This window comes from Dipodomys spectabilis, unplaced genomic scaffold (genome assembly GCF_019054845.1).
Source record: "Dipodomys spectabilis isolate Male_0828 unplaced genomic scaffold, ASM1905484v1 ptg000024l, whole genome shotgun sequence".
Taxonomy (NCBI): domain Eukaryota; kingdom Metazoa; phylum Chordata; class Mammalia; order Rodentia; family Heteromyidae; genus Dipodomys; species Dipodomys spectabilis.
In genome coordinates this window covers 7708609-7734289 of record NW_024870701.1, presented here as the reverse complement: position 1 = coordinate 7734289, position 25681 = coordinate 7708609, and the positions used below count along the sequence as shown (strand labels likewise).

At 39.3% G+C, this 25681-nt stretch overlaps 1 protein-coding gene across 1 annotated transcript in view; it reads right to left on the bottom strand.

The window, feature by feature from the left end:
- Taf4b (TATA-box binding protein associated factor 4b) overlaps positions 1 to 17915 on the bottom strand; it is a 100712-nt gene extending 82797 nt beyond the window's left edge. Inside the window, exons 1-5 of the mRNA XM_042675319.1 lie at positions 17606 to 17915; positions 8961 to 9106; positions 7625 to 7732; positions 3935 to 4096; positions 3713 to 3835 (exon numbers count right to left, since the gene is read on the bottom strand). Coding sequence (XP_042531253.1) covers positions 3713 to 3835; positions 3935 to 4096; positions 7625 to 7732; positions 8961 to 9106; positions 17606 to 17915 — 849 coding nt within the window. The remainder of the gene's footprint in view (positions 1 to 3712; positions 3836 to 3934; positions 4097 to 7624; positions 7733 to 8960; positions 9107 to 17605) is intronic.
- Between the last annotated feature and the right edge of the window lie 7766 nt (positions 17916 to 25681).

The window sequence follows — 25681 nt, the reverse complement described above, 5'->3', positions numbered from 1 at the left end:
AATTTAAAAAAAAAGAAATGCAAATCAAAACAACATTGAGATACCACCTCACCCCAGTTAGATGGACTATAACCAAGAACTCTAACACTAACAGATGATGGAGTGGATGTGGCCAGAAAGGAACCCTACTGCATTATTGGTAAGAGTGTAAACTTGTTCAATCCCTTTAGAAAGCAGTATGGAGGTTCCTCAAAAGACTCCACATAGAGCTCCCCTATAACCCAGCAATCCCACTTTTGGGCATTTACCCAAATTATCACAAACAAGGCCATACTAAAGCTACCAGCACAACTATGTTTACTGCAGCATTATTTACCATAACTAAGACATGGAACCAACCCAGATGACCCTCAGTAGATGAATGGATCAAGAAAATGTGGTGTGTGTATAAACACGCTACACACACACACACACACACACACACACACACACACACACACACACACACACACACACACACACACACACACACACACACACACACACTGGAATTCTATGCCTCCATCTGAAAGAATGACATCGCCCCATTTGTTAGGAAATGGAAAGAAATGAAAAAAATTTTATTAAGTGAAGTAAGCCAGGCCAAAAGAAACATAGGTCCCATGGTTCCCCTAACTTGCAATAGTTATGTCTGGAACAAGCAGAAAAGGTCAAAAGCTATGTACATATGACTAGATACGATAATGTTAAACGAAATGAACCCCAAGATAGGGACATAAGTGGTTTTTTTTCATTCTTGCTATTGTTTCTAACGTATTTATAGAGTATCATGTGATTTTTTTTTTTATTCTTTGTATGTTTCTCCCCCATGGTATAACCCATTTTCACTGTATTTGATCTATGTGCCCTGCATCTTGTATATACACTTCTCTAATTTGGGGAGGAGAAGGGAAAAAACAAAATGCTTAAATAGGGATACAGGTTGACCCATTGTGTTGACCCATTGTAAAAATGAGATGCACAAGACACTATGTTGAAAAAACGAACTTAACAATTTAGGGGGGACATTTGTTAGGAAATGGAAAGAGTTGGAAAAAATTATATTAAGTGAAGTAAGCCAGGCCCAAAGAAACATAGGTCCCATGGTCTCCCTTATTTGCAATAACTAGTATATGTCTGAGTCAAGCAGAAAAGGTCAGATAAGTTGATGTTTTGGAAATGAACCCTAAGATATGTATTCAAATATTTTTTTCTTTTATGCGATTGTCTCTAAGATGATTTCTCTAAGATTGTCTCTAAGATGATTTCTTTGTTGCTTTGTATGTCCCTTCCCCTACAGTATAACCCCTGCTTTCACTGTATTTGATGTCAGTATAATTTGAGGAGGGGAAGGGAAAAAACAAATCATTTAAATAGGGATACAGGTGGACCCATTGCAACAATGAGATGTACTAGTCGTTATGTCGAAAATGAACTTTACAACTTTGGTGGGGGGGGGAGGATTGGGTGGGAGTAGGGGAGAGTATAGGAAGGGATGGGAAGGGGAAACAAAGGAGGAGGCTACAATGCTTGATAAGAAATGTACTCATTATCTTGCCCATGTAATTGTAACCCCTCTGTACAGTATTTTCACAATAATGAAAAAAAAGAAAAAAAAAAGAAATACTAAAATGAGAGATGATTTAAAAAAAAAAAACAATTTGGGGGGGGTAGTTGTGGAGGTGGGAGGGAAGGGATGGTAGGGGGAAAGGAGGAGGTAACAATGCTTGATAGGAAATGTACTCATTACCTTGCTCATGTATGTAACTGTAACCCCTCTGTATAATATTTTTACAATTAAAAAAAAGGTTAAAAAAAGAAAAGTATCTCAGTAAGCAAATTGAGAGAAAAGCTGAGCTGGCTAGCTAAATAATGCTACATTCTTTTTTTTTTTTTTTGCCAGTATTGGGACTTGAACTCTAGGCCTGGGCACTGTCTTTGGGTTACTTTTCCTCAAGGCTAGCACTCTACCACTTAAGCCACAGTGCCACTTCCAGCTTTTTCTGTGATTAATTGGAGATAAGAACATGATCCTCAGATCTCAACCACCTGAGTAGCTAGGATTATAGGCATAAGCCACCAGTGCCCATTTTTACAGTCAGTTTAAAACAAATACCAATATACCCACAAGAATCACAAATTACTTTTCTTTTTCTTTTTCTTTTTTTTTGGCAGTTGTAGGGCTTGAACTCTGGGCCTGGGCGTTGTCCTTCAGCTCTTCAGCTCAAGGCGAGTGCTCTACCGCTTGAGCTACAATGCCATGTCTAGTTTTCTAGTGATTTATTGGAGATAAGAGTCTCACAGACTTTCCTGCCTGGGCTGGCTTTGAACCATGATTCTCAGATCTCAGCCTCCTGAGTAGCTAGGATTATAGGCGTGAGCCACCGGCGCCCAGCAAGAGTCATAAATTTCTTAGGGTAGAGAATTAGAAGTTGTTTGCTTTGAAAACTTTTCTTAAAATTTATTTAATGACTGACTTTAAGTTATATTTTTAGAATAGTATCATAATATCAGTTTCAAAGAACTGAAGATGCTTTACTATTTTATACTATAGGCATTTAAGGAGTCTGTGGTGTCTAAATTATTTTCACACTAAGAGGTTTGGAAGGTGAAGGAAAGACTTTTTTACTGTGCTGAGGTGTGTAGTAATGATATAAAAGCAACAGCAAATAAAACAACTAGTAAGAAGATAAAAGCAAAGAGAAACAGTCATTACTGTGCTTCACACTGCTACGCACTTATAGTTAAAAAGGAAATAGTGCTAATTCCCCTCCCCCACGATATAACCCCTGCTTTCACTGTATTTGATGTTGGTATAATTTGCGCAGGGGAAGGGAAAAAACAAATTGTTTAAATAGGGATACAGGTGGACCCATTGCAACAATGAGATGTACAAGTCGTTATGTTGAACAATGAACTTTACAACTTTGACTGGGGGGCGGGGAATATTGGGGGGAGAAGGGAGAGAAATGGGAGGGGCAGGATATGGGAAGGGATAGGAAGGGAAAACAAAGGAGGAAGCAACAATGCTTGATAAGAAATGTACTCATGGAAGTGGCGCTGTAGCTCAAGTGGTAGAGCGCTCGCCTTGAGCTGAAGAGCTGAGGGACAGCGCCTAGGCCCAGAGTTCAAGCCCCACGACCGACAAAAAAAAAAAAGAAATGTACTCATTATCTTGCCCATGTAATTGTAACTCCTCTGTATGGTATTTTCATAATAAAAATTTTTAAAAAAAGAAAATAGTGCTAATATCACTAATGTGTACCTTTGGTACACATCTAATACTATATGTAACAAAATGGGTACCACACATAAAGCATTTCCATTTCAAACCAAAAAACAGATGTTCAAGGAAAAATGCTTTTTGACTGAGTTGCTACGTAAATTAGCTGCTGCTTTTAATTTTTATTGGAAAGAATAACAAAGCAACTGTGGTCATTCAGACTCAGAGATGTGGTATATACTTTCTCAAATGTTTGTAGGGAAAACAAGTAATAGCAATTTTGGAAAATTTTAGAACTACTTCTCTGAATCTGATAGTTTCACAGACTTACAGAATTTTCTGTATAATACAGAGTGAAATTTGTGAATGTGATTTTTTTTTCAAGGAGAATATGTGAAAGCATTTGGAAAATCTGAATAATTCAATAAGGCAGTATCTTCCAAGTGACCAATGAGCAATATGGATTCTCACAAAGCTTTTATATTAGTAACTTTTATAGTAGTAACTTACCAAAAGTTCTTCCACTAGCTTCTTCACATTCTGCCCCATATCTGGAGAGTGAGATCCACTACATGCTAGTTTTATTAACATTGCAAGGAAGTTTTTACATTTCTTCACATTTTCTAGCATTGCCTAAACATAGAAATATAATCACAAATGTAAAATAGCAGGAAAGATTCAAGAACACTAGCAAGGGACTATATTTATATAAGGTAAAAGTTAAATGCTTACTGGAGAAAGAGTAATCTGAGTAGTTGTTGAGTTCTCTGCTTTGAGACTGGGCTCATTTGAAGGGGTAGATGATACTCCCAAACTTGATGGCTTCAGGGTGGTTATAGCATTTACCAGATTTGCAGGATTAACTGTGACAACATTGGTAGGCACAGCGACAGACTAAAATAAAGTTAGTACATATTTAAATATGTATTCCTATGGTACATTAGTGGGCATCTTACCTCTTTGCTATGATAGTCTATAGCGATATAATACAGAACCCTCAACTCTAGGAAATCATTCACACTTACCTACTTTTCACTGACAACTTCTGCAATATTGATTATAAACAATTTACTTAATTTTCCTAATCCTCTTAATATTGCTTGCAAAAACCAAGGACAGCAGTGGGACTTACTATCCTAGGGTTGTGTTAGAAAAATCGTGTCACATATGCAAGTCTTCAAGAGTATTATTAGCAGTCTCTAAAGAATGGACTACACTGCTATGTCCTACTTTAAATAGAAAGCAAAGTGATCAACCGATTAACTTATATTCAGATAGACTGATTTTCTGTAGACTCTTAGAGTAAGCATAAAGAATATTACAAAAAGGAGTTATGTTATATTCACACTGAAAAGAATTTCATCTAGTTTATTCACCTATTATCAAAATGAGATGTGATTCTAGCACCACCTGCAGAACAAAAAGATTAGTACTGCAAATTACCAAACTCTTATCCCAAAAATAAAATATTAAAGTTACAAGACTTAAGAAAAGTTTGAGGTTATAAAAGAGAAAAGAATACTAGTCACAATTCACATAGAAAACTAAACATTAGCATTTTCATTTTAATTTAAATGCTGTCATTCTACATGAACATAGAAAGGTCAGGCAGTTATCAAAACAATTTCTTTCTGTAACAAAGTAAGTCACCAAAATTTCACTTTAGAATATATACATATATATTAAACAAAATGTTAAGAGTAAAAATAAGAAGGAATTAGCACATTTTTATTAAACACAGAGAAAGCCTCAAAGACAACATTGAAAACCAAGTCACAATAATCACAAGACACTGTTAGAAATGAACTTTACAACTTGGAGAGGGGTGGGGGCAGGGATTAGGGTGGGAATGTAGGAGAAAATGAGGGAGGGAGTAACAATGTTCAACAAGAAATGTCCTCATTACCTTATGTAACTATACCCCTTTGTATATCACCCTTACAATAAAATAAAAAAAGAAAATGAAGTTCCATTTCTACTACTATCCTTAGACATGTTCTCCAGAGATAACTACTGTGCAGTTTTTTGGTGCCTCTTAAGATATTTTCTAGCAAACTTTGAGGTTTGTATACAGTAAGATTTTACTCCAGAGGCTTTTTTTTTTGCCAGTCCTGGGGCTTGAACTCTGGGCCTGGGCACTGTTCTTGGGTGACTTTTGCTCAAGGCTAGCACTCTACTACTTAAGTCACAGTGCCACTCCCAGCTTTTTCTGTCATTAATGGGAGATAAAGAGTCTCACAGACTTTCCTTCCCAGGTTGGCCTCAAAACATGATCCTCAGATCTCAGCCTCCGAAGATATAATCAAACATAAAATCTATATAACATTGTATTTATGTCAATGTAAACTAGAACTGAGCTATGATTGTTGAAGGCCTTCAATGCCTGATGGCAGGAGCACCTCAGGGGCATACCATCCCCTGATCTTATGACACAAAGTAAAGCCCAATCAAATGCAATTATGGAAAGTGTCCTATTTTTCATGAGCATGATTAAGTATTTATGACATTATTTTACATGATAATATATTTATCGTTTCTCCATACCGTAATTTGGGTCTTAATGTGTCCACATGCTTCAAAAGTCCATGTGCTAGGGAAAGGAGGTATGGCACAAGCACTAGTGAACTGGTCTTGAGTGAAAAAGCATAAGATCTTGAGTTCAAGTTCAAGTAGCAGCACAAAAAATGTCCTTATGGCTGGGAAGGTGGCTCAGTGGTAGAGCGCTTGCCTTGCATGCCTGAGGCCCTGGGTTCGATTCCTCAGCACCACATAAGCAAAAAGAAAAAAGCCGGAAGTGGTGCTGTGGCTCAAGTGGTAGAGTGCTAGCCTTGAGCTGAAGAGCTGAGGGACAGCGCCCAGGACCAGAGTTCAGGCCCCACAACCAGACCAAAAAAAAAAATGTCCTTGTGCAGGCTAGGAAGGTGACTCAGTGGTAGAGTGCTTGCCTTGCATGAGGCCCTGGGTTCAATTCCTCAGCACCACATCATCCACATCATAAGCAGAAAAGGCCAGAAGTGGTGCTGTGGCTCAAGTGGTAGAGCGCTAGCCTTGAGCTGAAGAGCTGAGGGACAGCACCCAGGCCCAGAGTTCAAGTCCCACGACCAAAAAAAAAAAAAAAAAAGTCCTTGTGCTAATTGGTCCCCAGCCCATAACATCATTGGGAGGTGGAACCTTAAAGAGGTGGAGACTGGTAGAAGACTTGCCATCACTGGGAGCATGCCTTTGAAGAACATACTAGGATTAAAGCACTTCCTTTATCCTCAATGGCTTTCTGGTATGCAGCAAATTGCCCTCCATCACATACTTCCCTATAATGTACTGTGCCAAACAATATGTCATGGTATGAAACCTACAAAACCTTAGCCAAAATAAATCTTTCTTCTTTTTAAATTTATTTCTTTCGGGCATTATAAGTAGTAGAAAGCTCTAACATTCTAATATAAATCTAGCCTTTATAATGCTTTCTAATATAACTACTATCCATACTTTACCAGAGGTATGTGCCTTCAATGCCAAATTCACTTTGTAAAGAACAATGGAGAGATATAGAATAATAGTGTTCCCACTGCTGAATTAGATGGACCCTCTTAAATCCAATCGTAACTCTTAAACTCAATATTCTAGACCTGTCAATGGTCTTACCAACACAATGCAGTGCACTGATTAAGCATGTGTAATGAAGAGGAAAGAAAAGGGATGTTATATGTAATGAATCTAAAAATCAGTTGTAATACTTAGTAGATCAAACTATGTTTCAAGGAGGTTAATTTTCTGCACCTGTCTAAAATTACTTTAGATTTGTTCATATTTAATTAGAAATACCAATTCTAAATGAAATCATTTGCACATTTACATTCAAATCTACAGTGGGTCTACCTAAATCTTCATTATTAAATGTAACAGTGAACACAAAGATTTCAAACTAGTTCTTATGTTATATTTAATAGACTAGGCCATGTTTCAAGCCATTTTAAACCAATATTGATACTTAATGGTAATACTAATTGATACTATATTGATAATAAAAACTTGCAAATTTCCAGGTCAAACAAGGGGGCCTATCTTATTCTCATTTCCAAATTCTTGCTCATTTCCAACTGAGATGCTGTATGCCTCATAGTGAACAAAGAATATTATTAACTTCATTCTTTTGGTAAGTTCTATTGTTCTAGACTACACTAAGAACACCCCAGAGCATGATGAGCTACAAATTGCTTCCTACACCTATTGAAGCAAAAACATCAAATCCAAGTCTTGTTCCAGTAACAGTTCACAACTTGGTAAGTATCACCACCGGTTCACTCAACTGTTCTCTTCAACGTCACATAATGAGCAACTTATATATCTGGTAGGAAATAGCTAAAAAAATAAAGATGAGAGAACAACTGGTATATACATAGCCACATAGAAGCCATAACTTACTTGTACTGAGGAAGAGTTCAGAACAGTAGTTGTCACAGTAGCTCCTATCTGTGCCACTTTTTTGATAGGTGCCACTGCCACATTCTTGATTAATTGTGAACTAGAATTCTTGGGAGGAATGAAGAGAAAATTTGTTGCTATTAGTCAAAGCTTTTAATACATATTCTATACTAAAAGCTTAACTAGTCAGTTGGTTAGTTGATACTCACTTCCCATTTCATAGGAATTAATTCACTGAAACCTATTTTGTTTATCCAAAAAATTTCCAACTAAATAATTAGAGAGTATGACTTAATCTTGACTTTGGTTTGTAAAAAAAAAGACAAAAAGACCCAGAGATTCTTACATTTAACATTTAGTTATAAACAAAATTATCCTTAATCTAGCCAGATACTGGTAGCTTATGCCTGTAATCATAGTTACACAGGAGGCTGAGAAAAAAGAATCACATTCAGAACCAGCCCAGGCAAAGAAGTCCACACGGCTATAATTTCCAATTAACCACCAAAATGCTAGAACTGGAGCTATGACTCAAATGCTAGAGCACTAGACTTAGGAAAAAATCTAAGGGACAGCTCTCAGGCCCTGAGCTCAAGTCCTAGTATCTGCACATACACATATACAAAGAAAAAAGCCACATTCTTTTTTTTTCATTTGCTCAAGGTATTCCTTTTAAAAAAAAAAAAAAGGCATATTCTTAACCTGTACAACTAGACAACAGAAAATATCCAATTAAGTACCTAGAACAAAAAGAAAGCATAAAAAAAAAACCAGCAAAGATTAACATTCCTACATCTTCCTGAGTCAGGAACATGTTAAACTACATTTAGCATTTTCTGTTTAAATATACTACTTAACCCTGTCACATAAGATAAGCATCTGTTACTAAGAAAGATTGCTGTGTATGTTATATAAAATTATAGAGTATTTTGTTTTGCTTTTGGCCATTCTAAGAATTGAACTCAGAGCCTTGGGCTTGTAGTCAAGTAAAAAGTCACATGGCAAATAAAATATTACAACCAGGTTTCTGCATTTCTTAAAAGATAATTTTTATAATTTATACATTATATATAACATGTAATAGACAAAAAGGAACAGTGAACTATTTACCACAAATTGAAAATGAAGCAAAATGTCCTTTTGAACATTTACTTTGAAGACCATGCAGTGGTTGAGCATGGATATTCAACTTTCATTATTTTAGCCTTTATCAATGCCAATTTCAAAGAAAGGCACTTAATTTACAAAGTTGAGCACAATCAATCTTGAATTTTTTAAATAACTTACATATATACATTGACACAACAGCTGGAAAACTAAGACTAAAGTACTTTACCGGCATTGTACAGATTTTGACTGTTTGAGTATTTACTGGTGCTGTTGGCCTTGAAGTTATGTTGTTTGTGGTTTCAGCTCTTGTTACAGCTTGCTGAGGTGATACCAACATCAACTGACCATTGTTACTTTTGATCAAAACTGTACCTGTAGTTAAAGAAAAAAACAAATGTGACTTCCAAGTTTATAAATAAAACATAACCACCACACTTTCTTTTCTCATACAATACTAGCAACAGAAAATGAGTACTTAGTACATAATGAATTCCATTTCCATTAATCATAAAATGATACTATAAAATGATTTTAAATGATAAAAAATGTTTTCATAAATCTATTTTAAAGTATTAAAAAACCAGCTTATATAGAGGTAGCATCTCTAATCCCAGCACTTAAAAGGCTAAAGCAGGAGAACTTTGAGTTTGTTGTCAGCCTAGGCTATGTATAAAATGTCTCAAAATAAAATAAAATGAGAATCTTATGTTCAACTACATTAAGAATATATTGGAAAAAGATATCATCAAATAAAATATAAGACACAAACAGAATAAAAATTTCCTTTCAAAGGGCAAATATCCAAAATGCAGCATAAGCATGGATGCAAATAACAGGGAAAGCTATATTAAGACCACAATATTAAGACCACAGTATTACTTTCTATATAGCTAACCAGTCCAAAATTAATAAGCTTAATAGCAATACTAAATGGTAAGAAAGATGTGCATCAGCAGGTGATACACATTTGGTGATAGTGTGACTGGTATAACTACGATATCAACTCTACATGACTATACCAAACTGATTTCTTTTTATATCCTCTATATCCCAGTATTTATAACCTAAGCAATTTCTTGTTTTTGTCAAGATAATACTTGTAGCTGGAATTCTTGTTATAGAATGGCAGTATAATGAGCTCCTATTCCCTAAGAAACAAGTATAACTAGTAAATACGACTTGTAAAAACAAGTATAACTAGTAAAGATACTGTAACTGTAGAGACCATTGAAGCCTTTGGAAATTTTCATAAAGAGAGTATGACTACACAATTATTTAAGAAGATCTATCCAAACTCAGCAAGTTCAGCAAGAATCTATGACATTTAAACTATTGTCCTCCCCTTTTCAATTAAGCATGAAACTCCACCCCAAGTAGTGTAGCCAAAAACACAAGGCTCTCTCACAAGTAGTTCCCAGTCAAAGGCCAAGGTGTCTTCCCTGGAAAGAACAAACTCTAACATTTCTCACCCTCCCTAAACCCAAGTCCCACTCTCCCAGTGAAGAAGAAAAATACATCCTAAATTTCTGAAGCTCACTTTTTTCACTAACTCTCATTCATTTTTAATTAATTAATTAATAAAAGCTGTACTTCAAAGATGGTACAATAAGCATACTTGGGTACCACACTTCAACTCTTTTTCAGAGTTCCATGTTAAGAGGCAAGTAGGGAAGATTAGAGTACCACCACCTAGGCCCATCTAATACCCTACAACTAAAAAGATTTTATTAATTTATTTTTTTTGTAAAAGCATGCCACAGTTCTGATGCTGCTCCAAATATAGGCACTAAAGGAAATGATAAATACCCTCAATAAAGGAAACATCCTTACGTTTGAACTTCTTCATAATATATTTGATTATGACAAAGCTCAAAGTTAAGAACATTCTCAAATACAATTGAGCTATTTTTATTATCTTCAACAATTGTACAAAAGTGTTTCAATTCAACTTGTCAATTTATGAGTACAACACATCTTGATCACTGTCACCCTTTCCTTCATTTTACCCCCAATCTACTCAAATCCTACCCATCCCCTCAAGTTACTTGATTTTCACATTTGAATATTATGACTATGTTCACCCACTATCCTTTTATCCATTTGTTTGCCCAACTCTTAAGTCTAACCCCCCTCAGACAAAACCTATTTCTACTTCTTACTATTCGTTTTGTTAAACTGTCAATTCATTATTACACCACTGGAATCCACTCTTGGATATACCATACTTTAGTCAGGTTGTATTTCACATATATGGCCCAATCTAACACATGTGCAAACATGTGCCCTTTGTTTCTGAGCCTGACTTACAATTGAGCTATCAAGAGACAAGCTATCCAGAGACAAGCTAAACCATAAGTCTATTAGTTTACTAGAGAACTAAAAAGACAACTAAGCAGGACCCTTATGGGGTCAGAACAAACCTCAAACATTTGCCTCAAAAACTATTACTGTAAAGAAAGCTAAATTTCCAAAGGATTAGACTATGGAACAACTTAAGCCATAAGGGCATTGCTGAAAACAATAGGCAATCAGCGGGCAATGAGTGAATCCTAATATCTGAGTCAGGAATAAGGAAACAAAGAGCCCTGCTAAAGATGCCATTGCTCATGCTCAGGGGTGTCCTCTGAGAAGCAACATAGAAACTTCTTATGGGGAGGAAAACAGATCATTATATATAAAGTAGTCTATTCAGTAAACAAAAATAGGAAGTGATGCTGTGGCTCAAGCAGTAGAGCACTTGCTTTGAGCTGAAGAGCACAGGGACAGCGCCCAGGCCCAGAGTTCAAGCCCCACGACCCACCAAAAAAAAAAAAATTCTCGTAAACAAAAATACACCTACTTCCATGGGAGTGGGAACCAGTATCTAAAGTTGCTAATAATATTGCCTAAAAGGCAGAGGGAAACAGGCAACAGAACCCCTTTTGAGGGGAAACAGACATAGATTTAACTGACAGAGTCAAGAACAATCACTGAACACTGATTAGTATTATCAAAGGACTGAAAGGAAACTTTGAAGAAACAAAGGAAAACACCATGATATCACAAATAAAGAAGCTCACTAGAAGCTGCGTATTGTGGTACATGCCTCTAGTCTCAGCTACTTAGGAGGCTGAGCCAGGAGAACCATTTAAGAAAAGGAGGTTAAGAGAGACCAGCCTGGACAAAGACCCTTTGTGAGGAGGAGGAGGTAGGGAAAAGGGGGGGGGGGGGAATTTTAAACTGTAGATATGTCTTTAAAAATAAATGAAGGGGGTGGGGCTGGGAAGGTGGCTCAGTGGTAGAGCGCTTGGCCTTGCATGCCTGAGGCCCTGGGTTCGATTCCTCAGCACCACATAAGAAAAAAGAAAAAAGCTGGAAGTGGCGCTGTGGCTCAAGAGGTAGAGCACTAGCCTTGAGCTGACGAGCTGAGGGACAGCACCCAGAGTTCAGGCCCAACAACCTGATCCAAAAAATAAAAATAAATAAATAAATGAAGGGTTGGGAGTATAGCTCAGTATTAGGGTCCTTGCTAAGTATGCATGAGGCTGTGGGTTCAGTTTTCATTACACAGAAAAAAAGAAAATTCTATAATTAATGAGCACAGTAACAGAAATGAGTTCACAAGACGGACTCACAATGGAGTTTCAACTGGAAAAACAAAGATAAGTAACAATTTTTAAAAAGACAAACTAAAGGCAAAATAAACTCTCAGATAAACAAAAACTGAGAGAATTCACTGCAGGCAGATACAACATATAAGAAATACCAAATAAACTCTGTCAGACTGAAAACAAGTGACCCCAGAGAGTACTCTGAAAGAACAAATAGCACTGGAAGGTAATTTTGTGATTTGACAACATAAAGTACACTTTACTACTTTCTTATCTTAACTGATTTAAGAAAAACAATTTTATATGTATATAACTGTGTTTTGTTTTGTTTTTTGTTTTTTTGGGGGAGGTCCGGTTGTGGGGCCTGAACTCTGGGCATGGGCGCTGTCCCTCAGCTTTTCAGCTCAAGGCTAGCACTCTACCACTTGAGCCACAGCACCACTTCCGGCTTCTTTTCTTTTTGCTTATATGGTGCTGGGGAATCGAACCCAGGGCCTCATGCATGCAAGGCAAGCGCTCTACCACTGAGCCACCTTCCCAGCCCCATAACTGTGGGGTTTTTTTGTTTTTTTTTATTTATTTTTATTTTTTGTGAACATACTGTACAGAGGGGTTACAATTACATGGGCAAGATAATGAGTACATTTCTTATCAAGCATTGCAAGAGCACAAAGTAAGTGGTAGACAGAAACCTACACTATGCTAAGAAAGTAACTTCAAGTGGTAGCTATATTTCACAGGAACAAATAAAGAAGTCCATATGAAACTGAATTGAAACTCCTTTGTACAACTACTCAATGTTTAAAGAAAATAATAAAAGGCCCTGAGTTCAATCCCAACACTAACAAGAAAAAGAGATTGTACTGCTAACCACACAGAAGACGACTAAACAATTGTAACACTAAATTAAATAATTTAGAAATGCATAAACTACTGCTACTAGAAATACATAAATTCTGAAACTCATTCGGGAAGGAGACAACAGACCCTTACAAATAAAGATATAAAGATGCCTTCACTGGTCAAGTCTAATTAACATTTAAAGAAAAATTTATACTACTCCTTCACAAACTCTTCCCAAAAAATAAACATAGAAGAGAATATGCCAACTCATTCTGTAAAGTAAGTATTACCAATACTCAGCCTGGAGCAGTGGTTGAAGCCTGTAATCCTACCTACTTGGAGATAGAGATCAGAGGATTGTGGTTCAAAGACAGTCAAGCCATAACAGCGCACAACAATCTCCTTAATGTTAAAGATCTACCCTTTCCACTGATGCTGGTGGCAACTTTTCCTTGTAATCCTAGTTATTCCAGAAGCTGCGATCTAAAAAATCTCAGTTCAGCCAACCTGAACAGAAAAGTCCGTGAACATCTTATGTCAAATTAATCAACTAAAACCCAGAACTGACTTTAGCTAAGTATAACTATGCCACAATATTGTGAAACATAAGTAGTCACTTAAACTCAATAAAGAAATATTTGTAAAATAAAATAAAATAAAACCCAGAAGAGGAGATGTGGTTCAAGTGGTAGGCAGCCTAGAGCAAAATAGCTTAGCAAGAGCTCAAGAAACAGCTCAAGCCCCATCCCAGAAGGGGGGAAAATCACAACTATCCTTTTAGATTATTGAGAATTTAGTGTGCGCTAACATATTTCAGATGAATAGCAATTACAGAGTGCCTTGAGCCAAGTACTATAAAGATGTTCAGTTAGGGGGCTAGGAAGGTGGCTCAGTGGTAGAGCGCTTGCTTTGCATGCATGAGGCACTGGCTTCGATTCCTCAGCACCACATAAGCAAAAAGAAAAAAGCTGGAAGTGGCGCTGTGGCTCAAGTGGTAGAGTGCTAGCCTTGAGCTGAAGAGCTGAGGGACAGCACCCAGGCCCAGAGTTCAGGTCCCACAACCAGACCCCCCCCCCCCCCCAAAAAAAAGATGTTCAGTTAGGATACTCCTGACAGATTCCAGATTCCACTATGTTCCACATGAATGGTATTCCAAAATTCTGTGGCATGCAAACTTTACATGTATTTATTTTACTTAATCCTTAATGATACTTACAGGAAGAAGTTATAAGCCATACAGAAATAAGAATGCTCTCATGAAGAATAAAGTTAATAAACTTGCCAAACATCACAAAATCATGTAGCTGGGATTTACATTAGGTCAATAGACTCCAAGGCCAATTCAGCCATTTATTGTTACACTCCACCTTTTCAGTAAAGACTAAGGCCCCAAGTTCCTTCTTACCTACAAAGTTGTACAGCACACCATCTAGTCTTTATTCTGTACTAAACTTTCCAAGCTACTATGTATCATATACCTAATTCACTTGGAGATAACAAGAGTCATTTCAGATATAATTACCCAATAATGAAAAGAATCTGTATAAAAGTAGTATCATCAAGCTTCCTTTTTCTCTATATTCAAAGCCTACATCCTTCCCTGACCACTCAACTGTTGAGTCATTTGCCATTACAATAAGCTTGAAAATGACTTCTTAAATTCCATAAATAGGTTTGTTAAATTAAATATTAACATTGTGGATTTTATATATATTGGTGTGGGTCTTCAACTTAGGGATTGGACACTGTCCCTGAGCCCCTTTGTGCTCAAGGCTAGTGCTCTACCACTTGAGCCATAGTGCCACTTCCAAGTTTTGAGTGGTTCACTGGAGACAAGAGTCTCATAGAGACTTCTGCCCAGGCTGGCTTCGAACTGTGATCCTCAGATCTCAGCCTCCTGAGTAGTCAGGATTACAGGCATGAGCCACCAGCACCTGGCAAGGATTATATATTTAAACAATATTTTGGGGGAAGTATACCAGTATTTATTGAAATATTATCATTTGAACCAACAATTGCACTAGTAGATAATCCTATAAAAATGTTTACAAGCCTGCACAAAACAAAGGAATTTATTACAGCATTATTTACAATAGCAGAAAGTAGCATGACCAGTACCAATAGGAAAGAGGTCAAAAAACAATGGAACATTAATACAAATGAACTACTGTGCAGCTAAAAAACTGAAGAATTAGAGGTGCAATAAAGATACCATGAAATTGCTAAGGGTAATCCTCTGGTGATTCTTTTTAACATTCTGCTTTACACAGAATAAGCAAAGACCTTGAGTTCAAGCCCCAGTAACAGCACAAAAAACAATAAAACAAATCACCTTTCAGCACTAATACTCAATAAAACATACTATATACTCACAGAGAAAGCATAATGCTGTAGAAAGAATAGTGTTAGAAGGCTGGGCCCCAGTGGCTCATGCCTATAATCCTAGCTACTCAGGAGGCTGAGATCTGAGGATCACAGTTCAAAGCACAAAATTCAGGGAGACTCTGATCTCCAGTAAACCACCAGAAAACTGGAAGTGTTGCTGTGGCTTAAGTGGTAGAGTGCTAGCCTTGAGCTGAAGAGCTGAGGGACAGCACCCAGGCCCAGAATTCAAGCCCCACAACTGACCAAAAAATAGTGTTAGAAAGATCTGGGTTCAAATCCACTCCAGCTCCTAAGAGCTACCTGGCTTGGCCAAATTATTTCGTCTTAGAGACCTCTTCCCTTATAATGCTACCTACCCTATATGGCCAATGAATAAAATAATATACTTTATTAAAAGTGCCTAGCATAGAAAGCCCTCATAAGTGATTTGTTCCAATTTGTCATCAAGTTGTCATCTTTTTTTTTTTTTTTGGTCAGTCGTGGGGCCTGAACTCTAGGCTTGGGCACTGTCCCTCAGCTCTTCAGCTCAAGGCTAGCGCTATACCACTTGAGCCACAGCGCCACTTCTGGTTTTCTAGTGGTTTATTGGGAGATAAGAGTCTCATGGACTTTCCTGCCCAGGCTGGCTTTGAACCGTGATCCTCAGATCTCAGCCTCCTGAGTAGCTAGGATTACAGGTGTGAGCCACAGTGCCCAGCATCAAGTTGTCATTCTTGATCATTTTTCTATCTTAACAAGTTTTGACTGTTTCTAAATGAATTTCAGTGACTAGACCAAATGTGTATTTTAGCAAATTAAGTTGAAATTTCATTCAAATACATTTATAACTATGTAAGAGTGTAGGCAGGATGATAATTTTGAACTGGTATTTTCAGTATAGTTTTAACAAGTGTAGATGCCATATGTATCACATAAAACTGAAACAAAGTTTGATTAAATGTACATGATATTAACAACTAAATATAGCATTAGCTGGAAAAACATGGCTGTTGTTTTGCAAGAAGATAACAAAGTAATCTTTAGAATAAATGATTGTATTTCTTTGCTATCAAATTATCATCATTAAAGCATTCTTGACTTGGATTTTTTTTGTTTTTTGAGCTACCAGCACGTTGGAAGCTCTAGTTTCTGCTAGGCAAATTAAGAGAAGACAAATTCCACGAGACTTTCAATACAGCCGAGACAAATGAGAGAACAAACCTCATTCAACACATGTAATATATGGACACTAACACAAAACAAAACCTTTATGAAAACCATGGAAAACAGCCCAACAGAGTAATATGCCCTAGGATAAAGCAGTCAAAGCAAGATTCATTAAAAGAGCATTCATTCAGACATTTCTTCAAATATAACTGCTGGGCTCTGATGTATTTGTCAACTCCCACACTTGGGCCCTAGGATAGGGATTCTTCCATCTAAAAGTTAAAACCACTGCACATCGGGAGATGGCTCTGGGAAGCAGCATTTCTTTTCCGGCCCTGGGAAACTAGAAACGTATTCTTCATGATTTTTGTTTTGTTTTCACTCTTGACTCCCAAGACCTTTTACAAAGACATTTCTTTTCTCTTTAGCATCCCAATGGAGGATGGAAAATAGACTCGGGTCTGGTTTTCCCGGAAGACGAACTTTGTGTAGCTATCCCATTCGTCTCCCCGGGGCTGGTGGGTGGAGGGACCTCGAGGGCTCAATGGAAGAGGCTGCTTCAGCTCCTGCTGGCCCTGAGGTGACAAGAATTCCTTCCTACAACACCAAACGCTGGGATGAGGGCACAAGGAGGGTGGTGTTAGTTGAACCTAAGCCCCAATGAATCACTGCTTCCTGTACATTCCCTGCAAAGCCGGGATGATGGTTAACAAACAAACAAAAAAAGGTTTCCTTTGGCTCAAACTTCTATTTCCCCATGCTCCCTGCAAGGCTCGGCCATCCGGGACCGCGAGCCTGCCGGTGTCACCGCGGGCTGCAGCTCCGGGTGACCGCGGATGGAGCAGGGGGGAGGGGAGATGGGGTGTGTGGAGGGGAGATGGGGTGTGTGGAGGGGTGCGCCACGTACCTGGAGGGAGCTGCACGTTGGCGGGCAACTGGATGGTCGTGGTGCTGGGGGCTTTCACGGTGACCAGCTGCGGAGCCGACAGCGCGGGGCCACCGAGGCTGAGTTTCGGGAGGGCGCTGACAGGAGCCACTTTGGTCACCAAGGTCCCCACGGAAGCGCGCGCGGGCTGGGACGCCAAGGGCTCCGCGCGGACACTCAGGGGAGCCTTGGCCACGGCGCCCAAGGCCGCCGGGGCCACGGTCACGGCGCCCGAGGCGCTGACGGCCGCGGGAGGCGCGGCGCCCGGGGGTTCGGTGAGACCCGCGGGCATCCCCGCCGGGGTATCAGCGGCGGCGGCGGCGCTGCCCTGCGGGGAGCGGAGCAGAGGACGGCCGGGACTCGCGGCAGTCGACTCCGGCGCCTGGCTGGCCCCGCAGCATCACTGGCGCCCGCCGCAGCCGCCCCGGGACCCCGCGGACTCCCGCCCGGCGCCCGCGCGCCCGCCCGGCGCTCCCTCAGCGGCGCTCACACGTGCGCCTCTGCCTGCGGTCCCGACTGCGGCGGACCCGGACGCGCAGCTCGCCGAAGGCCGTCACTTCACTCCCCACCTCCGGAACCTCACTGCGAACGCCTCCTTTCCCCACCGCCAGAAACTTCAAAACGACAAACCCCGCAGCACCTCAGAAACGCCCCAGCCCGTGGCGTCCGGCCCCCGCTACGAGCCCCGGCCAGCCATGTTTATATAGCCACGCGGAGACCTGGCGCGCACGCGCTCTGGCTTTCGCCGCCGCCCGGGGCTTTCCCCAGAATCTAGCCTTTGGATTGGCCACTGGGAGGAATCGCGCTCGTGACGTCACGGAAGACGGCCCAGGAGAACGTTAGAATCTTCCCTAGAATCCGGGCCTGGGAGTGGCAAAGTGCCAAAATCCTATCACGTACTCTGGGGGCTGAAGAGGGCGGGGATTCACTGCGCTGCGAGACGCCCCTGTCCCGGGATCCCCCTTTGGGCGGTCCTGGAAAGAGCCTGAGCTACTCTTTCTTGGGCTTCTTCTTTTAAGAGAAAGTAACTGATTTGGAAGATGTCATTCATTAAGGACAGTGTCACTGTCTGAGGCTCCCATCAATTAGCATTGCGACTGATGTTGTGAAACTAGCATGGTGTGTAATTCTGTGATAAGTGCCTTCTAGCATTAAACTACCTAAGATCTGAAACGTGATTTGTTTTCTTTGCTGTATTTTTGTGATCCTATCACCTTTAAAACATGTTTTAATTGTTTACGGGTCTATTTCCTCAGAGATTAAGACAGTGTCTTTTGGCACTCAAATCTCAATGCCTAGCACTAAGATCTTCGGTGGGTTTTGATGTTGTTGTTATTTTATTTTGTTTTTAGTTCCCTGATAAGGGAGCCAGTAGCACTAAGATCTTAAGGGCAAGTAGCTGAAAAGTTCTTGGCATGTGGAAAAACATGCCCCTTCCTGATCTAGTCAGACAAGATGCCTTGATTTCAGACCATTGTCCAAAGATTATATGCTTGTAGGAAGTAACTATATTGAAGGGACTTCTACAAGCTGGCAGGGGTGGTGCTATGGTGTGAAGATACTTCCCAGAATGTTAACTTTAACTTGTATTTTACTGGAATTAGTAAGTGGGGGGGAGAGATTCCCCCACCCAGCACAAAAATGATAAATATGTGAGGTGACTCAGCATGAATTGAAGGGATGTGGCTCAAGTGGTAGAGTGCTGGACTAACAAGCGCCAAGAACTTGAGTTCAAACCTCAGTACTGCCAAATAAGTAAATAAATAAACAAAACTTTATCATCCCACAAATGTGTACATATATGAAAGCATCATATTGTGACCGGTGAATGTACGATTATTATTTGGCAGTTTAAAAAGGTCAGGCATGGTGGAACAGGCTTCTAAAACAGCACCTAGGATAGATTGCTTGAGGCCAGGCTAAGCTACATAATGACACTGTCCCCAGAACTTAATATTACTAATAATGAATACAACAATTTACTAGAATAGACTTTAAGAAGAGCCCTTACCCCTTTCATCATTTAAAATTACTATGAAGAGCAGGGCATCAGTGGCTCACCTCTGTAAACCTAGCTACTCAGGAGGCTGAGATCTGAGGATCATGGCCAGGCAAGGAAAGTCCGTGAGACTCTTTATCTCCAATAAACCACTAGAAAACGGAAGTGATGCTGTGCTCAACTGGTACAGCGCTCACCCTGAGCTGAAGAGCTGAGGGACAGCACCCAGGCTCAGAGTTCAAGCCCCATGACCGCCAAAAAAAAAAAACAAAAATTAAATGAAGAAACATAATCTAATAAATTCTTAATTTTAAACACTAAATCTGACTTTATCTTAGACTTCACAGTTTCTCAAAGTGTTGAGAAATAAATTTTGTGCTTTACAAATTACTCAGTTTGTAGAATTTATTTATTTTGGGTCGGGTCGTGGGGCCTGAACTCTGGGCCTGGGCGCTGTCCCTCAGCTCTTCAGCTCAAGGCTAGCGCTCTACCACTTGAGCCACAGCGCCACTTCCGGCTTTTTTCTTTTTTGCTATGTGATGCTGAGGAATCGAACCCAGGGCCTCAGGCATGCAAGGCAAGCGCTCTACCACTGAGTCACCTTCCCAGCCCAAGTTTGTAGAATTGTTATTACCAGCCTAATGCATTAGGACAGCAGGTAACCTGACATTTATAGTTTTCTCCCTCCTGAGAAGCACCACATTCACAAACTCTAGAGATGTCTCCACACATCATTTCCAGTCAGCCTTCTACCTCTTACCCAGTACAAATCAAAATCCATCTCCTGGAGCTGGGTTAGAGCTGGGTTAGAGGGGTGGCAAGACTTGTGAGGTGGAGCCAGAAACATCAAGAGTTCAAGGTCAGTTAGTGCTACAATAACAAGACTGTTTCAGAATTAAGACCAAACAAAACTCATGACCCAATTCAATCACAGCTTCCTCCTTTTATAATTTACCTATCTCTTGTGGAAAATTAATCAAAGGGAAGGAAAGGAAATTTATTGAACACCTCAGTTATGCTGGTTACTAAGACTTGAATTTCCTGCCTTTAAAAAAATAACTAAATGAATGACTAATTGCTTCATTTGACTAAAAAATTCATTTGAAAAAAATTGAAACAAACATAAAAAGCACTGCAGTTAAAACAGTAATTTATCCAAGTAACTGATTTCAACCCAGTTGGTAATTTGCCAAAGTACATCTCTTTCTATGACTGTACAAATATTTTATTCATCATAGATCTCACACTATCTTGAGCAAAAGCCTTAAGCATCAAAGGTATTTAATAAATATTTGCTGAGGGAATGATTTGAATGGAGCCATACAACATTTGCAGCAAAGTAAAATCGTGTAGTGAATGTGAATTTTTAATCTGCTATTCACTAGCAGTAAATGGTTGAGCCTGAGTTTTCCTCTCTCCATATAGTTCTGTATGATCCAATACAAACTTATGGGTGAAGTCTCAAAGTTTGCTTTAAGATTTTCCTAAATTTCCATTAGACCCAAACCCAGTTTATACTGTTTTAGATATGCAATTAACTCCAATCAAATTGCAGAACCTTCATTAAGGTAATACTAGGTACCTTTTTTTCAAGGTACCCTTGTACAGCTCTCTTAATATAGTCCTGCTTACACAACAGTAGATATTTATTATCCTGATTTTTGTATCTAGCAATAACTATGTTTACATTTCCTTCCTATAAAAACTGAGTGAGCATGCACAGATGGCTCACACCTCTCCTCGTTACAAAGCTGAAATGGGAGGATCAAGGTTCAAAGCCAGCCAGACAGTTAGATCCTAGAGACGGTTATCTCTTACTAACCAATAACAAAAAAAAGCCGGAATTGGAGATGTAGCTCTAGTGGTAGAGCACCAGCCAGCCTCAAGAGGAAAAAAGCTAAGCAAGAGCACAAAAAAAAAAAAAGAGAAGGAAGGAAGAGAAGGAGGGAGGGAAGAGAGAGGAAAGAAGCAAGCAAGCAAGGGGAAAAAAACTGAAACAGGACATTGGGAAACAATACATTTTATCTCAATATATAATAAAAACATAAAATGAAGGACAAGGATAATAATCTGATGTATAATATTGATAAACTTGAAGATTTTGAAAAGCATTTATATGTTCAAATATAGTGCTCCTCAAATCAGATAATGAAATAAAACTGAACAAATGTAAAACAAGTATTTGTAATATTTAACTTTGGCACACACGAACACAGTTTAACTTTACTAAAACCAAAGGCTAAAGGGAGAGTTATTAGGTAAACAATGTAAATTATTCTTACTGTCTTTTTGAATTCCCAAGTTCCATAATGCCTTCAGAAAATGAATCAGGTTGATGAGAAGCACCAGAAATAAAAGATGATGAAATAATCTCGCTTAGTAAAAAGAAAATCAATAGGCTATGGAGTCCTGAAAGCCAAGAAATTAGTAAAAGAAAGTGATGGACTATATCAAATGGAGTTGATGGGTATAATCACAAGAGGACTAGAAGACTAGACAAGTGGTTCAAACCTGTTATCATAGTTTCTCTAGAGACTGAGATCTGAGGGCTGAGGTCACCTGGCCCTGGCTTGGAAAAGTCCATGAAACTCCCTTTTGTGGTTCAAATGGTAGAGCACCAGCCTTGAGAGTAAAAGGTAAGAGACAGTACCTAGGCCCCAAGTTCAATCCCCAGCACTCACTGTCTCAATTCTCTGTCTCTGTCTCTGTCTCTGTCTGTCTGTCTGTCTGTCTCTCTTCTCTCTCTCTCTGTCTCTCTGTCTCTGTCTCTGTCTCTGTCTCTGTCTCTGTCTCTGTCTCTCTCTCTCTCACACTCACACACACACACACACACACACACACACACACACACACACACACGGACTAGAGAGTATCTGTTAGATACCACAACACAATGTAGGTCCCTGGTAATCTTGACAACAGAGGGCTCTGGAATGTGGGGGTGTGTATCTGATTAGGACATACGCAAGAAAGAATAGGAGGAAAGGGTTTCAAGACCTTGAAGTTTTATTGCAAAGTAGAGTACAGAGATGAGGGCAGTAGGGTAGGAAGACTAGTCAAGAAAGCGATTTTCCTATGGTAACAATATGCTTGTATGCTGATGGCAGTGATCCAGTAGGGAGGGAAAACTACTGATAAAGGAATGAAGAAGGGAGATTTTTTAGAAGGCATGTCCTTGAGGGCCAAAAGGGCTGGAATCTAGTGTACAAGTGAGAGGACTTGGATAAGAGATAATTATTTATGCAAGGGAAGGGGAGGCAGAATTGTTGGCCAAAGACCAGAGATAAATGGGTATTTTTGAGGGTGGGAACTTGCACAGATTCTCTTCTCTGGTTTTTCTGTTACTTTTCATTATTTATTTATTTTACATATTCTCTTTTAATGCTTTTCCCTCCCATGCAACCTAGGTAATTCATTATATTTCTATGGTGACCTTCCTAAACTCAAATCTATGTATGTAACTCTCCCAGTTACCATGTTTTAACACAGGGTACAAAACAGTGGCAAGGCATACAAAATTCATTATCATCTGGCACTTGCTAAATTGTCCAGGAAACCTCATTCTGCCACGTTCCCAGGAGTACCTTCTATTTGGTATGGTAGTTACTATAGTAATTTTCCAAATGTCCCAAGCTCATCAAACTTCATGCCTTGTATGCATTATGTTACTTTCCTTGGAAAACTCCCATTCGCATACATTTTATACCTGGCTAAGTCCTATTTGACCTTCAAAGTTACTCACCTATCTTGGCTCCTGTGTATTAATTTGAAATCTCTTTTATCTCCCATTACTCTTTGCATGCCACTTAAGGTATTGAGATATTTGAGTGATTTTCTTGTCCATCATCTCCTGCTGAATTGTGAAATTTCAAGACCACGTGAGAGAAGTGAATACATAGTCAATATGTGACCAATAATGCTTGTCTGGCTCTTATCCTACGCCCAACTTCTAGACTGGTTCCACACAGATAAAAATTTTGCCTTGTTTTGTCTTATCCTTAGGGCCTTCCCTCAACTCTTCATTAAATAATAGAGGCTTAATAACCATTGCTGCTTTCTTTTCACAGTCCATACTTTCCTTAGGCAATCACATTCACCTGCAGGACTTAATCTCTACAAGTTTATGACTTCTATTATCTTTGACTTCTTCCTCTAATCCTTTTTTCTCCTTTTGTACTATCAATGCTTAAACACTGGGCCTCATACTCTTGCTTGGCTTTTTTTTTTCTTTTTTCTTTGTTTGCTCTAGGCTGGTGCTCTACCACTTGAGCTCTACCATATCTCCACTTCTCGCTTTTTTGCTGGATTTTTTTGCTGGGCTGGCTTTGAACTGGGATCCTCATATCTCAGCATTTTTTTTTCTGCCAGTCCTGGTGCTTGACTCAGGGCTGGCACTGTCCTTGAGCTTCATTTGCTCAAGGCTACTGCTCTACCACTTGAGCCACAGCACTACTTCTGGCTTTTTCTGTTTATGTGGTACTGAGGAATTGAACCCAGGGCTTCATGCATGCTAGGCCAGCACTAGGCCACATTCCCATAATATCTCAGCCTTTTATTTGTGTCAGTTCGAGGGCTTGAACTCAGGGCCTAGGCACTGTCCTTGAGCTTTTTTGCTCAAAGGTAGCACTCTAAAACTTATCTCTTATTTGGAGATATGAGTCTCCTGCTCAAAGACTTTCCTGCCCAAACTGGCTTCAAACTGCAGTCCTCAGATCTTAGTTTCTTTTTTTTTTTTTGGTGGGGGGGGAGGTCCGGTCATGGGGCCTGAACTGTGGGCCTGGGCACTGTCCCTCAGCTCTTCAGCTCAAGGCTAGCACTCTACCACTTGAGCCACAGCGCCACTTCCGGCTTTTTTCTTTTTGCTTATGTGGTGCTGAGGAATCGAACCCAGGGCAACATGCATGCAAGACCAAGCACTCTATCCCTGAGCCACCTTCCCAGCCCCAGATCTTAGTTTCTTGAATAGCTAGGATTATAGGTATAAACTACTAGCATCAACCTACATTTTTCATTCTCATGTATATGTACACATTTGCCAATTCTCTCTACTTGGATGTCCCACAAATTCAGAACTATTTTTTTGGTTGTGGGGCTTGATCTCTGGGCCTGGGCATTGTCCCTGCACTCTTCAGGTCAAGGCTAGTGCTATCAGAACTATTCTTATCGTCTCTTTTTCATACTTGTTTTTTTATCCTAAGATTCCTGTATCATTGCCAGATCAACCTTTATTCAGTTACCCGTGATGCAAAATGAGGAATCAATACGAGATTCCTTCTTCACCAAATCACTCAGTTATTAGATTTGTTAATACTTTCAACAAAAAAATCCCTCTTAGCCCTTTGTCACTCTTCTTGATTCAAATCTAAGAGTGCTGACTTGGATTACCCTATCAGGGCTGCCCCACGGCTCTAGCCCTCCTCCTCCATTCTGTTCTCTAATCTATAATCAGAAGTTCTTATTCAAATGTTTGGTCACATACCAATATTGAAATTATCAGCATTTTTTGACCTTGGATTACTTTGTTTCTTATTAAAAGAAGGCTAAAAGAAAAACCATTTCTAGTTTTTATCTATTTGTTATTTCATTATTCTGGCTGGATTATTATTTTTTATATATTACTTTCTAATTTTATCATCCTTGTGACTGTGAAATGTATGAATAATTTTGTGTACAATGTACAACTTAACATTACCAAAACAATTTTCCATGCCTTAACATTCAAATCATGTTACTGGTATAATTCCACATTTCTCAGATAGCTTCACAATGATCATTTTGTATCTAATAGTTATCAACCAATAACAAGTAATTATTTGCATGTACAATTAGTGAAAAATGCTGTGAAAGAGAGTGATAGGGGGCTGGGAAGGTGGCTCAGTGGTAGAGCGCTTGCCTTGCATGCCTGAGGCCCTGGGTTCGATTCCTCAGCACCACATAAGCAAAAAGAAAAAGAGAGTGATAGGTTCACGTTCAGGAAGAGAGGGACTCAAATGCCATGTAATGTGCAAAACAACAACTACAAACAAACATACAAAATGAAATAATTGAAACAGAATCCA